Source organism: Rhipicephalus microplus, chromosome 3 (assembly GCF_043290135.1).
Source record: "Rhipicephalus microplus isolate Deutch F79 chromosome 3, USDA_Rmic, whole genome shotgun sequence".
Classification (NCBI taxonomy): Eukaryota; Metazoa; Arthropoda; class Arachnida; order Ixodida; family Ixodidae; genus Rhipicephalus; species Rhipicephalus microplus.
In genome coordinates, this window is record NC_134702.1 from 211,165,708 (window position 1) to 211,182,320 (window position 16,613).

At 43.1% G+C, this 16,613-nt stretch overlaps 1 protein-coding gene across 1 annotated transcript; it reads left to right on the forward strand.

Annotated features, from left to right (window-relative positions):
• The first annotated feature begins 12,376 nt into the window (after window positions 1–12,376).
• LOC142803492 (uncharacterized) lies at window positions 12,377–16,245 on the forward strand. The gene is made up of 2 exons (XM_075888608.1): window positions 12,377–12,508; window positions 14,601–16,245. Exons 1-2 carry the CDS (start codon window positions 12,425–12,427, stop codon window positions 15,015–15,017), a joined length of 501 nt encoding a protein of 166 aa, XP_075744723.1. The 5' UTR covers window positions 12,377–12,424; the 3' UTR covers window positions 15,018–16,245.
• The last annotated feature ends 368 nt before the right edge of the window (window positions 16,246–16,613 follow it).

The following is a 16,613-nucleotide window of genomic DNA, read 5'->3' on the forward strand; positions in this document are numbered from 1 at the left end:
TCACGGAATAGTTGGGTGGTGTAAACTTATAATCTAAAACATCAGGCGTGAGCCACGTTTCTGTGACGGCTGCTAAGTGAGGCTCATAATCGATGATCAAGTTTTTAAGAGGTTCAGGCTTATTAATTACGCTTCTAGCATTCACTGTGAGAAGTGTTAGTTCGCCTATTTTGCAGCACGACGAGTAGTGGCTCCCTTTTTTGTTTGGTCGCCGGGTACGTTCGTCGTTCTCGTTACACGGGTTGTTTCTGAGGCAGCTTCCGCGTGTTTTTTCTTAAGCGGAACCTTGTCATCCTTTTCGTTGCTCCAGACATAGGCATGATTATTAATATACAGCTTGTCAAAAACTAAGGAAACCTTTTCGTTGTTTTCTCGATTTGCCTTCGCACTGTTCCAAAGTTTTCTCCGAATTTCACGTACTCGTTTCGAAAAGTCTTCTCCAATAGATAGGCTTGTGCCACAAAGTTTATGTCCCCGTTTCAATATTGAAAATTTCTCTCTTGAGTCTAGCAGCTTGAGAATTACGGGCCTAGTTTTGTTTGGTTGGGCTCTACCGATGCGATGTTTGCGTTCAATTGCTGCAGGCTTTAATTCGAGGGTGTCTTCAATTATGTTTTTGTTCCCTGCACATTCAAGTGTCAAGGGAGTCTCGCCTTCTGCCTCGGGAAAGCCATATATTATCAGGTTAGCTCGCCTGCTGCGATTCTCTAGATCGTCAATTTTTTCTTGCATAGATTGTATTACCATTTTCATATTTGCTATTTGTTCTTGACATGAATCCACTTTTTCTTCTAGCCTCGCGAGCGAGTCTAGTTCCTTGTCGATTTCAGGTAGGTGGCTTTCCTTTATCTCTTTGATATCTGCCGCGATTTCTTTTAATTGCTGGCTGATTTCAGGGCCTGGGTTCGTCTCAATGTCTCCGCCTAGCAGTAAAAGTTTAAGAGTCGGTACAGCATGGTCAGTCACAACAGCACATAGCCATGGGCACGGCAGCACAAGTAAGAAAGGGTTGTTTGAACGGATACACTTTCCATATTGCCTTCTCCCCTGCAGGATGAAGACGAGCGGATTGTTAGGTGGTTGCATTCCATGAGTGCCGCCGTGCCCAATGGTGCCGTCCCTCGTGAGATGGGCTTTTATAGCTGGGTTGAGTGGTGGCGCTGTGCGCAGGCAATGCGAATATGTTATGCACCCAGCATCCACGCAGGTAGACGACGAGCGACCAAGCATGGAATCCCGTAGCTTGACCGGCAAGGAATCTTGTGCGCAGACACTGGTGGCGTTGACGCCGATGGTAGCTCCGATCCTTACTGGTGGCCCAGAACTCGGACCGACGTGGAGCAGCAGTCCGAGAACGAGCTGTAGGATGAAGACGAGCGGATTGTTAGGTGGTCGCATTCCGTGAGTGCCGCCGTGCCCAATATGCAATATGCAAGTACAAGCACGCCCAGTAGCAAGGATGGCGTCGCTCCTCATTTGCCTCGATACTGGAACATTCGTTATGAACTGTACGCGGAAAATGGCATGGTGCTACCCAGAAACAAGCTCGTTATCCCTGTGAAATTCTTGTCTTCATGCTGCGCACGTGGAATGGTAAAGGATGAAAACACGTGGTCGTTTCTGTCTTCTTTGGTCATGCTTGGAAAGTGACGTAGAAGAAACAACACGACACTGTGATTTGTGCAAGGGCATAAACCTAGAAACGCCAGAATGCCACTGCACTGTCATGAAACACGAAGTTTGCATTGATAAGTCATTGAAGCAGGGTTTTCGCTACCATAACGGGAATGAATGCGTGGTCTTTGTTGAATTTTATTCTTTGTCGTGGAAATACGGACTCTGCAGTGTTCATCAGCGAGGAGAGTGATGTCTGCCTTCATGGCTGTCCTTACGCATGGTTTCCCAAGCCGACTTATCCCATACAATGTGTGTCCGTTTAGCAGTGTATAGTTTCAAGTTTTCATCACTAAGATTGAGACAAACCACGTTCGATCAAGTCCGTGCTGTCCTCGCTCCAACGATATGGCCCAAGCAGCAGTGTAGGAAGCTAAGAAATGATTGAAGTATCAGCTTGGTTCTCTTGATTTCTATATTGCCTTGCTAGATTAGAGGAGCACTCCACGCGCCAATGGTTTCAAGTCTCTCTCACAGCGGCTTATAGGGCGGCTGCAGAACCATTCTATTGGCTCTGAGGTTGCGGCTACTCACCTACAGCCTATAATGGTAGAATAAAAGGACGTTTAGCAGCCCCTTCTAGACATCTGTCCCAAGCAATGTACTTCCAAGACTCTAAGACTAGGGTTCCAATATTCTACATAAGCTACCACTGAGTACAAGCGCCACTGCGTATAATAACGTGCCCTCAGGAACATGGTCACCCACCTGAATGAACTAGCGAGGTGACAGCCCTTGCTCTATAATTACAGATGAGGATGTACGACAGCTAAAAAAGATGAGAGAACACCTACAAGAGAACACCTAAGGCCTTCTTGCACACCCATCGGGCAAGGTGCAGTCGCACTTCTCCCTCCACTCTCCGAGACATCCAAGACGCAACAGTCATCGCGAAGACATCGAATGCTTCTTCAACTCCCAAGCCACCGAAACCCAGCACGTTATTTAGCTTCAGGCATTGGCCTAATAAACATGAAAGAGAGACGCAACATAACAATAACGTTATTCAAAGGCATGCACACGCTCAAGGCCAGCGATGTACGCTCCTTCCTTGGGACAGTATGTATAATTTATAGTTTTCTGGATGAAATAAAGCAGTCTTTTTACATACGCACCCGTCTGGAGCGTGCTCCGTACTCCCAGCGAGGCTGCGCATATGCAGAGCAAGAGAACGACCACCTGTACCGGGGAGCTCTACGCCGGCCCGCCACTCTCGTCTCTTTCAATGGACTTCACCCACCCTTGCAATAGGGCTTATATCAACTCTCGTTTCTCTTCCTTTTCTCATCCTCGCATAATATATGCAGCGTAATGTCATCACTGCCTCCATAAGTGACTATTCTACGATTTTGTTCTGCCCCGCCGCGGTGGTCTAGTGGCTAAGGTACTCGGCTGCTGACCTGCAGGTCGCGGGATCGAATCCCGGCTGCGGCGGCTGCATTTTCAATGGAGGCAACAATGTTGTAGGCCCATGTGTTCAGATTTGGGTGCTCGTTAAACAACCCCAGGTGGTATAAATTTTCGAAGCCCTCCACTACAGCATCTCTCATATTCATATCGTGGTTTTGGGACGTTAAATTCCTCATATTATTCCATGAATCTGATTTCTTTCTCGCCCATCTCCGTAATGCCGAAGATGACAAGACCAACCTAGCGAGGTTTCAACTGCTCCGCTGAAAAATGAACTACGTTATCACTTGCACCTTCCAGTTTGGGAAAACATTTATGTCTTTGAAACAGTGAAATATTACCCGCAGCAATCGCTTAGTTTACTGTGTAATCATTGCCCGCACTGTAACGTCCGAATCAGTCTACTGACAACATTCGGGCAAATTGACGGTCGTAATGCATCGTGAAAATGGAAGAGCGATATCGAGGATACAAGGTAGGAGTAGTTGATGTGTATTCCTCATATATGGTGTCCTCATTTTCCCAATGTCCTTATCAAGGTACATTAGTGATTACCAGCTGCAGCACGATTGCTCGTGTGCAGCATGACTGCACTTAGAGTACTTACATGTGGACCTTCTGAGAAAGTCGTGATGTGTCGGAAGTTCTTGAAAGCGACAGGTTGCGTGACTCGCAATTACTGCTTGTACTTTGCAGATGAGAATTGTGTTTAGAATTACAGAGAACTCAACTGCTCAGGTATTCGTTTTATAGGACAAGTGGTGCAAACAAATACCTAAGTGGCTGAAGTAGACACAGCACATGTGTTGTTTGCGTGCTTCCCTCTCTTGTCTCTGTCAGCATGCCCTGTCTTTTAGGAAGAATTCGGTACCCTTGTTCTCACTCACCCTCTTTCCACTACATACAGGTTTTCCTGTCTCCAAACACAAGGCTACAAAAGAATACGTCGGGGACATTTGCGACGCTGTTGATTTAGGCGCTGCACTGAGCGGAGTCGACGCCGTCATTCACTGTGCGTCGATCGTTGACTCCAGATTCTTCGCGGACTGTGAAAAGATGGAACTGGTCAACGTGAAAGGTAACTGCTGTAGCAAGAGAGCACACAATGAAGAGCCACACTTCTTAGGTCGCCATCTTTCACGTCTTTACTATATTCATTTTTCCTTCTCTCTCAGCATTTCAATTCACTGTTTCTTCTCTCTGGCAGATTGTCACTCTGACTTGTGAAGCCTTGTAGGCTGGCAAAAATATTAGTTTGTTCACTTCATCAAACAGCGGGGTACATCTCAAAGCTGTTGTGTAGGAACGGTTGGGATGAGCTACCATAGCTTAAATGCGGTGCTTCAATCCACCAGGATAATTGGAGTTTATGCTTAAGTGCTGTTTAATTTTTTGAATAGCTCACTCCCCTCGCCAATTAGGTGCTGTATGATATGACACTGTAAACCACGATGCTTTGGTCCTTCATAGAGTCGGTGACTCCTAAAAGCTTGGTTATTGTTACCAGTACAATTACACTGCCAATTTTTGCCAGGTTTTCAATGAAACATCACAATGTGAGCTTCTTTTGTTTTCACTTTCGCTAACACTATCGTTGTAGTCTCATCGATACACAACAGGAATGCTCGACTGTTTTTCACACTTTGAGAGTTTTTGTAATACTTCAGCGAAGTTTATGTTACTTACCTGAAACGGTGTAATAGAGTGCTGAAGTAACGCCATCTATGACTTTGGCTGTTTAGGCTTTACTTTGTAGACCCAGCATTCATGACATGACTGCACGTGTCTTTTTGTGTTTTTTATGTCCTGCCATGTGAAATATTTAGACAGCTCCATGTAAGTCAGCCAGCAATTTGTGGCCTTCAAAGATACAGAATTTTAGGAGTAAATATGAGAGACGCTGCTGTTCTGTTTTGTCTTCGTGTTTTCAGCCGTAGTTTCTTCCCATTATTTGGCTGCACTGATTGTTTGCCATTGTGCAGTAGCAACGCCTCCTAGAAAAACTATGTCTAGAACGTCGCTCTCTTTTCAATTGGGAGCCTCTTGCCAGCTTGCAATCTCGGAGGCCATGCCTCCTGCCTTAAGTTGCGACCTGCCGACGTGTGAGACCGCTCACTTCTGTACCGCTTAGTCACGTGACATAACCGTACTGCTCTGTCTTGTGACACCACGGCTGCTCGAGGCAATTGTGAGAGCATTGCTGTGTTTGCAAGGGGCAGCCGTCGGAGACGCTCACCTCCGTACCGAGGGAGGAGGGTAAAATCAGAGGGTATGGCAGCGGGTTCGCGGCTCACGTTCCAGGCATAATTTTCTTAGGAGGCATTGGCAGTACTTATTATGACTACCAATCTGAATATAGCGTCAGCGAATTTCTTTGAAGTTCTTGGGTCATGAACAAAGTGGTTATTTGCGCCTATAGTAAGATGAATTGGGTTCTTGTTTCGCTCAGTCACTTGTCGAACTTGCTAGTCACTTTACGTTTCTTTGGGATTATTTGGGTTTTTTGAGCGCATTTAAACATTTTAGTAATCCTCACATTCACAAATGCGCATTTGCCGTTGACTAATAGACTGTTTGTCTATCACATTGAGTTGTTGAGTGTTGAAGTCAAACATGTGTTGAGGGAATGAACGAGTAACGTTAATCGTGCACGAATAAACTTGCCTTCAACCGATTAGAGATTACCAGGAAGACAACGTTAGCAAAGCAACTTTGTGATTTTGTTTATACTTGCGCATGTTTTCGCTGTACAAAATATTTTGGCGATTTTATAAATGGCCCTTCGTACTTGAGTGACGTATTTTATTATATAAAATATTTTCAAGAATGGGAAAATTTGTCATATCTCTGCTTCTTTTAAAATTTTTTGAGATGATTATTTGCTCCTTTGATCGGTAGAATTCGGCAACACTGGTGATGATTCACATCATTGTCTAACTGCAGTCACTGACTTAGCCACTGAGTGACATTTTATTTTGGCTATGACATTTTTGAATGTGAACAAGTACTAGGTGGTTAGTGTAGAAATTGATTTTTTTACCTTTCAGGTAAGAGTAAATATACCAAAGAGCATATAGAATGACCAGTGCTTCTTTACGTTTTGTCATATAGTTCCCATTCACTTTGTTACGAGTAACGGGGTAATCAATTATGTAAAGGTGGCATTTAATTTTATAGGTTCCATATCGCCAGTAGTGTATTGCTTCCGTTCGGTAGTGTGACGTAACCTGGTTTATTTTGAATGGTAAATGAAAGTCTGGTTCAGACGAAAGGACTGGATGAGACGATATAACTCATGCCAGCTCTTCGTAGGTATTTGTGGAGTCATCTGTTCAACAAAGTTGTACATGTTGCAGCATCAGTCTCGTCAGATGCTTCGTTTTTAGAACGTATTCATAAAACATAGTCATAGATCTTCAAACAACCAGAGAGCTCCAAAAACACACGCATTGAGTTGTAATCAAAGGGCTTCGAAAGTTTCTCGATGCATGTCACTGGTTCCTTCTTAGCGTTTGCCATCGTGCTGTCTTAGTGCTCGCCCCACAAACGTCACTCTACCTCTAAAGAACTCACTTTTCCTAATGTTCACTTTGACTTCGGCTTCTGATGAAGCTGAGAGAAACTGTGCCCCATGTTTTCCATGGAGATTTTCCCAATAGAATAAAAAAATGTGGACATTACACGTACATGTAGTGTATGCATCCTTGTAGACATTACAAAATATTTTAATAAAAGGGTGTAGGGCCGTGTTAATTATTTTCTGAAGCTAGCTAGGCCAGTTCTTTTTGACGAATGGGAAATACCTGCATCCAGCATATTGCCTAAGTGTTCTTTCAGCATCCTTTATTTTCCCTGGTGGTTCGTATATTTTTTTTGTGCAGCCGTTGTGTCATGCAGTTGAAATCGAACTTCAAACTTTTGATCTACCTGGAGGATAGCCCGCTGTATTGAAAAATTCAGAATATTTATTTTGTTTTTTAATTCATTCGTGTATTGATTAGTCGTACCTACATCGCCCAAATGCCTTTACTGTATAGGGGGACGCAGTTGTACAGTCGAAAAAGGCACACTTTTTTGCAGCAGGGCGTGCGCATTCACGAAAAGCAAACATCGTGTTTTCGGCAATAACTGCAAAATGGCGCAGTGAGCGCGTGGCAGCTCTCATCTCTCACTTGTACTTTGGCCCGCATAGAGAATAAGGGTGTGTACGCTCGATCACGCTCCCTTATCTTGCAGTGGGGAGAACCGTAAGTCTTGGCTAGCCTTTGAGTTTCGTCAGAACAATTCTGTTGTAGTTACCGGGTGCACAAAGGTCACTTCAGTCGTTGCACAACCTCCGTTTGTTAAAAGGGCGCGCTTTTCGGACATCGCGAATAACCAACTGAGACGCTTATTCGTGTTAATCTGTACATGTGAGTACGTTTCGTGCGTCCTTTGTGCGTCAGAAACGCGGGGCACGTTTCAATCTGCTTGCCATTCTGCGCGTGACCTTCCAATCAGTTGCTATCGCTTTCATTGCTTCGCCTTCAGCAAAGCTGTAATTTTTTTATCAAGAACATGAAAATAGGAGTGGTGAGTGCTATATCACAAAGCTATATGAGACCTCTCGTGTGTTTAGGTATTCATTTTCGACTTTCCCCTATGCTCCAATGCAGGAACATCTAACGTGGTTGAATGCTGCGTGTCTCAAGGAGTACCATACCTTGTGTACGCAAGTAGCATAGCCGCGACGCCACTAGTGAGAAGAAGTCGGCTGGATGTACCCTTTTCAAAATACGTTGGAAAGTATGGTGAAACCAAGGCACGTGCAGAGGGCATTGTGGCCACTTACAACGGACAATTTTTGTCTAGTGGTACGTTCTGCAGGAGCACAAAGTTATTCTGCTCTTGTTTTCTTAATATTATAGGGAGTTTGACACTCCGAAATCATGATTTATGAATATCAGAAACGCCGTAGTGCAACACTTCGGGAAATTTCAGTCTTCTGGTGTTATTTAAGGCACACTGCCTCATAGCCTAGTACGCGGATATCTACCATCTCGCCTCCATCGAAATGTTACTACAGTGACCGGGAATAAACCCACAACCTCACGAGTGAGAATACTTTATTTACAGTAAGCACATTGCAGAGCTTACGGAAGGGGCACGAGTTGAAGGCAATTAGACTAAGAAAGGTTGCTGTTCTTCTGAAATTCTGGCTAAGCTTCAAAGTGAGCACGGACAAAAGCATACAAAAATTATTGCAGGGGTTTCATAGAAATGGACAAGCAGCCTGCAACTGTACATGCAAAAATTCTCACATAAACAAAGATGAAAAGTTTACATGATACATTCGCGAAATTAGACGTCACTCGCCTGAGATACACAACCAAGTGAAATTCACAAATATATAAGAAACTAACGAATACAAAGTGCACACAGATGCACCGAGAATAAACTTTACATCTTCCAGTAAAAATATAAATTACTGAATAATTGAGGGAGTGTTTCTGGCATCAAACTCCGCTTATTAGTGTGGATAATCTGTACAAGTAAGTGATTATTAACAAGTCCTTTGTATTTGAAAGGCTGTTTTGCTGGCCTTAAAGTTCAATTATTCTGCTAGGGAATTTATCCCTTTAGGTACTAAGTACGCAATACTTTGCCTCCCATGATTGGTTCCTGCATGCTCTCGGTGCTCGTTTCGTTAAGTCTCGCATATCGTGGTGTAACTTTACGGTACAACTTTCCTCGTATCGTTCGTTCTGTTATTTAACTGAAGAAATTAAAAGTAATATAAGTGATTAACCCTGACCATGAAATGTTTGATGAACAATGTAGCAGTTTGTGTCTTTCAAGTTTCCTCTGTATTTTTCAAAACGACAGTATTTTCTATTACGTAGTTATGAGCTTTTTGTAATTTATTTGTGGTGTTGTTCCCCAGACTAGCATCTCATAAGTCACTTTAGAATTGAAGAAAGCCTAGTACATACTATTTTTAACTTTAGTGGGAATAAGTGAATTGTTCTAAAGAAACAACCAACTATTCGTGCTAATGCGCTAATTAAATTGTTCGCACGCGTGTTCCACGTCAATTCCTCCTGAAATCACGTACAAGAAAATTTTTGTTCTCTAACGCGTGCGATGCCATTTCCTTTAAAGTTTACCGTTATGTTACTGATAGGCTTGTTTGTAGGCCGGAATATCATTTGGGTTGTTTTTTCGCATTCAAGCGTAGTTCATTTTGCTTTAACCAAATTGGAAGGTGGCTTAGGTAGTTTTTTACGCTGACTTTAAGTAATAAATTGTCTGATGAAAAGAAAAATTGTATCGTCTGCTTACATAATAACAGCGTTCTGGAAGAATTTTTCAAGTTACCGTGGAAATTTTTCACTGGAAGATTGCCTCACAAATTCAATGCCACAAAATTTTTAAGAATGGAGGTGCGAGTTGAGACGCTGCGTTTGCATTCTCTATTCTCTCGTCCTGACGAAAGTGCTTGAAGGTAAGCAGGATGCAATGGCAGAGGCAAAAAAAAATACGTCACGTGTGCCTCCTGACCTTGAGCACTTTTTCCTTTTTTTTCTTTGATTGCGTGGCTTTTTCAGTGTGATCGTGCACGCACGCGTGGACGAGTCGTGCTTTCTGTGGCGATATCTGTAACGACCGAGCACGCCATGTTTGAGTCAGCCAATAGCTGATAGATGGCTTTGTATGAGTGTTCTTCGAGCGCTTTCTGTCACTTGTCGAGAGAAGAGAAAACATTTTTTACCTGACAGTGATAATTTATTCGAAAATTCCAGGCATCGTACTGCGCTATAACTTTCAGCTCGCGTGTTCTTGGGCAGCGTTTTCTGACCATCGGCAGCGTTGTCTGACCATGCTCAAAAAGTGTTGCAGGGTCGTTTTAAGTTAACGGGAAGGAGCTATATCGTCAATGTTATCCATAAGCAAGGAACAGTGCTGTCTCCAGTATGGGCCCTTTGGGTCAGCAACCAAGCATCTTAACCACGTTTCCACTTCGGCAGACTCGAGTTTTTTGAACTTAAGTATTTTTTGTGCTGTATTGAAAATCAATTGTGAGCCACTCAACTGGAGGTGACTTGAATATCTTGACTTGGGTATTTTGATAGAAAAAATGGAAAAAAAAGATTTATTGAAGAGTTACGATAAAAAGACGATGGCGTGTAGGATGTTTATCTTCAAAAAATTATGAATAGGCCATAGAAGTGTCCACAATGTCTATGAAATTACACTGGTTGAAAAATAAACATCTTTACTGAAGAGATCTCTTAAGCACGCACCACCAAATACCAAACTAATAGCTTATACAACCCTCGTCAGATCTATGCTAGATTATGCCAGCCCTGTCTGGTTCCTATATAGCCACCGACAGAATAATTAATTAGAAGCGTTTCAAAGCAAAGCAATAGGATTTATTTTAACAAGTGTAGACTGAGTCACTGATACACCTACTTAACAACGCTTGCATTTTGACACTACAAAGCCGAACAAAACTAACAAGGCTAAAACTAACATTTTGACTAAAACACAAAATATTAGAAATAGATACCTCAAAGTATATATCTTTTTTTTCGCAACAGACCGACCCGTCATACTCATTCCCCTACTGTGCCGATTGCTCTTTCAACACTAACTGTTTCTAATCTCATTTGTTTCTTCAAAGCGTTAAAAATTGGAACGCCCTAAAACGTACCCTAGCCGCTGAATCATCCATAAACCTATATACAGCTGCGATTAAAAGCGAACTGCTTGCCCTTACAACATCGATAAACCCGAGAAGCGAGGAGTCTGTATCGTGTTATTGAAATGGAGTTCTTGTTTTTATGATGGTAATGGTTTACGTGACACCTTTGATCCACTTATTGTTCATAAATTATTTCAATAACTTGTTGAATAATTATGTGTACTTGTTTACCCTAAGTAATCTTACAAATGTATACCTTATCCTTTTCCATTTGTTTTCAGTCGTAAAATAGTGCATTTTTTTCAATGTTAGGAAAATCGTTTGATTTTCTGTTTTTATTATGGCTTTGTATAATGTAACAACAGCATGTCATATTTCAATTCAACTTCTTTGTGATTTTAACGGTTATGATTTTGTGTCCGAGTATGTTTTCATATTCCCTCCCCGCTTCAATCTCAAATAAGATTGGCAGTGTTGTTAAATAAATGAATAATTTGGGTGCGCATACAGAAAATTTTCAGGTGCAATGCTGCTTTTCTGGTGAACAGTTCGTCCTAAGGGATTAATGGTGTAACCAAACGTTCCTAATTTAGCCGCCATTTATATTATAAGGGATCTGTATGATTCCCCCCGGATCATGAACAGGTCTTCTATACTAGCGTTGTTGCATTTCACGGCAAAGCTGACCTAATTGTTGAAAGTCTCTTTGAACTTAAGCAGTAAATACGACATCAGTAAACTGTCGCGCTTGTATATATCTTTACAAACGTATCTGCCATCCGGTGTCAAGGAATGTAAAAGATGTTAAACCAACGCGGACAGGAGGAATTACAAACAGTGCCAGTGCTGGCTCACGTGCAAATAACGATTTTGCAGCTCACTGAAATCGCAGCTGTAAAGAGGCCCGTTCACTCGTGCTCAAGTAAGATTTGTACCCGCTAGAAGAGATGACCTCAAAGAAGGGAGGTTTTGTTGTGGACGATTGCGGCCGCATGACCAAAAGTAGGAGAACGGAGAAGAAAGAGAAAGTTAGGCATGACCTGGAGAAATAAACTTTGAGTGCTTGGTGCAGGTCTCGGGCTCGTTATTACGCGAGAGCTTTCACCTCAGAAGCATAGCGCTTGCAGTAAACAAACAATCTGCAGGTGCCAGCTTGCTGGAGATTCTGGAACGTAGAGACAGCAACGCCAGAACTGGAAATGAATTACTGGCTAACAGTTACACCAGGGCGAACTTACAGCTTCGTTTATTCGCACACAACAGCCATTTTGCGTAGCGAACATTCCTAAATGAAACAACGCTGACATGTTAAACAATGTCGACAGTGAAGATTATTTGCGAGCGACCAAATACAAAAATAGTTAACTACCAAATCAAAACCTGAGCAAATCGTAAGATTGCCTCAGTTAGTACGGACAAGTAATCCCGGCTGATTCTGGATCGAGGCTCCCTCAGCTCTGCAGGCTTAAGTTCACGTGATTGCGTCAAGGAAGTTTCACCTTCTTGGGCATGCTTAATGTACATTCTTTGTCGCCTCAATGTAAACCCCACGATAAGCAGTGTATGGTTTCTTTGCAATGATTCTTTTCTTTTCGCTTAGGAAGGGGGCGACTACGCACGCTGGCAATCCGCATCCCACCCTTGTACGGGGCAATGGATCAAATATTTATCACTAAGTGCCTACGGATCTCGAGGCTCACGTTCAACTATGTCTTTGGCCTCGACTACGAAGTAAAGGTGAGTCAAAGGTGTCGCCAGATTCCAGAATGAGTCGGTGCAAGAACACAGCCTCCTTTTGAGCATTGAGCATTGAACACTGCCTCATTTTGAGCAAAAACACTGCCTCATTTTGAGCACCTTAGTTTCAAGCTCAAGGCGCAGCACAGTATTACACTGACAGCTGGTATAAGATCAAAGTGGCAGCATCGGTGTAGTCACCCACCGCCGGTGGTTGGCGTATCAGCGATATCGTAAGAAATAAGAAAAAAAATAGATATCCGGAACTTGAGCCCTGCTCCTCTGAGTGGCTGCCGAGTGTTACACGACAATAATAAAATGTGCAATTTCACACGCCAAAACCAGCATGGGATTATGAGGGACGCTGTTGTGGCGGAATCGGGTAATTTTGATCGTCTGGTGTTCTTTAGTGTGCACTGACATCGCGCAGTAAACGGGCTTTTACCATTTTGCCTCCATCAAAATGCGATCGCCGCGACCAGGAAGAAACCTAAAACGTTCTCTGTGCATTCGGGTCACCAGGCGAGAACCCCAGCCAGTGACCAACCGAGGTGGGAAAGTGTGTGGTTTACAATAGTGTCATGCCGGTACTTTTCGCACCTTTTCATAAGAAAAAACTTATATATGCTTCATATCTAAGAGATGTCACGCTAACATGTGTAAAATATAGCGTGGTAGCAGAGTGACTTCTCAACCGCGCGTTACACAACGTGATTTGCTTAGCGAGCAGGTCATTTAAAGCTTTCAAGCCCTTGCAGATGGCCGAGCCATAATTTCTCGTCGTCCCCAGCCCTAGCGTCAGCAAAGTACACACAATGTGTTACAAATATTTAGCGGACGCCTGGGCTCTTCACGGAATAACGAATAATATCGTACGGAAGGGGGGAGAGGGGGCGGCTTCCGAATCTACAAAAAACATTATATTTATGAGTTAGTGAGTGCCATGTAAGTTGGCTTGTAGTAGCTGCCTCCCAAAAGTTCACAAATTGCTCCAGAAAGGCCGCTCCTGCAGTTTTCGCTGGGGCAGCCTGCGTGTTTCGCGCAGACCTGGTATTTTTACAGTAATAGCGAGTCGCTTAAACGCATTTTGAGGTGATTGAAAAGCGATAGTACAATGCGGTTACGCGCAAAGCATTTTTTTTCTGCTGTCATGATCAAGTGATTAGGTCTTGTGAACAACAGAAACCATTATGTTTTAAGCGCTGAAAGTGTGAATAAGTACCTCTTTGTTAGGAACTACAAACAAAAGAAAAAAATACATTGCCATCGAAAGAACGTCTACAGCTGGGAAACATCAAGTAGATTTAACCCTTCCCCCCACTGCGGGCGCATGCTACTGACAGGGAGTGCACAAGAGGCTCTTTCGTCACCTTTTTGTTTTTAACAGCAGAGCTTTTTAAGCCAGAGGAAAACAAAACATGTCGCGCACACAGCGAACTATCACCATTGGGAATGGGCTCTACCTAGCAACGCTTTGGAGAATGGGAAGTAGGAGGATAGGGGGACGAAAAGTTGTGAGGAGGAGGAGTAGAACTGCACAAAATTACCTTTATATCTGGGCGGAATTTTAACCAACGCACCCACTCCTCGACTGCGAGCATCGTATACTTACTCGGCTATTTCGGCAGGCTATAAAAAAACGAGCATTTAAGTGAATAATATGACTGCATTGAAAGAAAACTCTGTGATTGTGCTGCTACGGGCAAGAAAACGACCAAAAGGTAGAATGAAATGGAATAATAGAGAGTGAATGTAACATAGAGAAACAGATGGCAACGAAACACGCAGAAATGAATAGAGAGGGAAAAAAACAAAGAAAGCATATGATAGTTTGAAAGCAAGGAGGTGAAACAAATCGAGAAGCTGAAGAAGAGTGCTACGGGGGTGAGAAGAAGGCGAATAGGTAAAGCGCAGCGTAGTCGTGTAAACTACAGCATAGCAAGCAGTGGGAAAGAAATTATGATGACGAGGAAAGGAACGTTACCAGCTCAGATTCTGTGTTAGTAATCGTAAAAAAAGTGTGCTGCAGTCTCAAATGTTTCCCTCTGAATAAAAATCTCCGAGTATAAACGCGAGCATCTTTCTCGTGCAGGGTATGTACGCTGGCAACGCTGCGTACTTCGCTGTTCGAGGCATTGAGGCACTTGCAGCTCCCGGGTTGAATGACGTTTCTGGGAAATACTTGTACGCTGTGGACGAGACGACTGATATTTCGCTGGTGCTCGGACCCGTCGCCGAAGCTCGCGGCTTGAGCTTGTTTCCTTCAAAGGTGCCTACCTGGCTGCTGCTCGCAATTTCCTGTGTCTTTTGGGGCGCCACGATGCTGCTCAGTCCACTGTTCAAGGTTGACTCGGAGGTCGTGCCCAGCCCTATGGAAATTGTATTCATTAGGCGTTGTCCCCCTTTCGACGGCAAGGAGGGCGTAGAGAAGCTGCACTGGGAACCAAAGTACAGCGTTCATCAAGCAATCAAGGAGTCTCTAGGCTATTACAGAAGTTTGGAGGTTTAGAGTTTGGCCGCGCAGTATATGTGAGGTTGTGCATGTAATACTGTCGTAATATGTGGGGCAGGGACTCCAAAACAGAACTGAAGAATGACAACAGTGTGCCGTGTGGAGGCAAAGTGCGTGTTGTGCTGTGCGGGAGCGAAGATCACATCATCGGCAGCTCGTATAGAGTAGGCTGAAGTAAGAGGAAACACGGGAAAAATTGGGACATTTCGACTTTGGCGGCCTCTGAATAGGTAATACAAAACCATTTTTTTTTCGTTTGGTTTGTCCAGCTATAAGTGCTGGTTCTGTTCTATTTTTTCATGTGTAAAAGTTGATGATTGCTCACAGCGTTGACGCTGGAGATATTGCCCGGTTGCTATCAGTATTTTCGTGACCCGTCAAAAAGAGGCAAAATTGTGTTTGACCGAATTTTCGGATCCATGCATAAAAGTACTGCTGCGTCAGTACAGCAACGTAAATATTTTATTTGGTACTTCAAACTACGCGTTACCTAACACCAAAATTTAGTTTGTTTCATACTCTGGTAAAAAGCGAGATCTTTTTTAAATTTTGGCTTGTGAGAGGGGCAAAACGCGACAAAAAGGGCATTTATTTGCGTTTGAGAATGTCTTATTACTCGAACCATTAACTTGCACTGATTATAACGTATATTCAATTATTTAGGGGCTTTATACACGCAACAGAATATCATATGAAGTTTCCTGGAAGAAAACGGCATGAAAAAGGACTGATTGCCACTCAGTGCATAACTCCCTCCATTCGCACTGCATCCAGGTTTTTTTGTGTTCCCAAGGATGCTCTGAAGAGACGTACAAAAACGTATAATAAATGGTAGAATATTCAAGTTAAGTCAAACGCAAACATGTCTTTCTGAATAAAAAGGCAAAAATATGTGAAAAAGATACTTCAAAACATATCTGGCTTTCATATGTTGAATAATATAATTAGGTAAGACAACACTTGCACAAAGAAGGACTGGCGGTGTTTGATTTGCGACGAGCTTCAGAGCAACGCAACATCGCATTCTGTCAAGATTTAATGCGTATAGTTAAGACTGCGCAAGGGCTCACAGAGTGACTGGCCAGAGTTTCTACTGCAAGAACCTCAGGAAATTGTTTTTTTTTTTCATCCGGTCTCGTTTTGCCCCACAGGCTCAAGCATTTTTCATTTATTTTAAATAACATATCGAAGGTTGCAATCTGCCAATATTTATTTAGCATATACCTTGCACGCAAAAAAAGTTTCGCAATGAAGTTTACTGTAAGCAGTGAAATAGAAATAAATATTCACTATTTTGAAGTTCTCGTCGCATTTTACTTCACACTGCCCTACACTTGAGCGTGCACAAACATTTGATGTGCTTTTTTTGCTTTTATGCATTAATTATTTTAAAGGCCATAACATTTTGCAAGACCAATAAATTATTGACCTATCCCCCACACTGACACAGTAGAAGGCGAGCAAAAACAAGAAACGTGGTTTCAAGGGTGCGAGACCCGTGCCTTGGTGGTCATTTGAGACCGAGCAGCGTTCGACGGCAGACTGTTCTCAGCCAAACGTCTGCTCTGAGGAACTGGGTGGCGACCTCTAGGT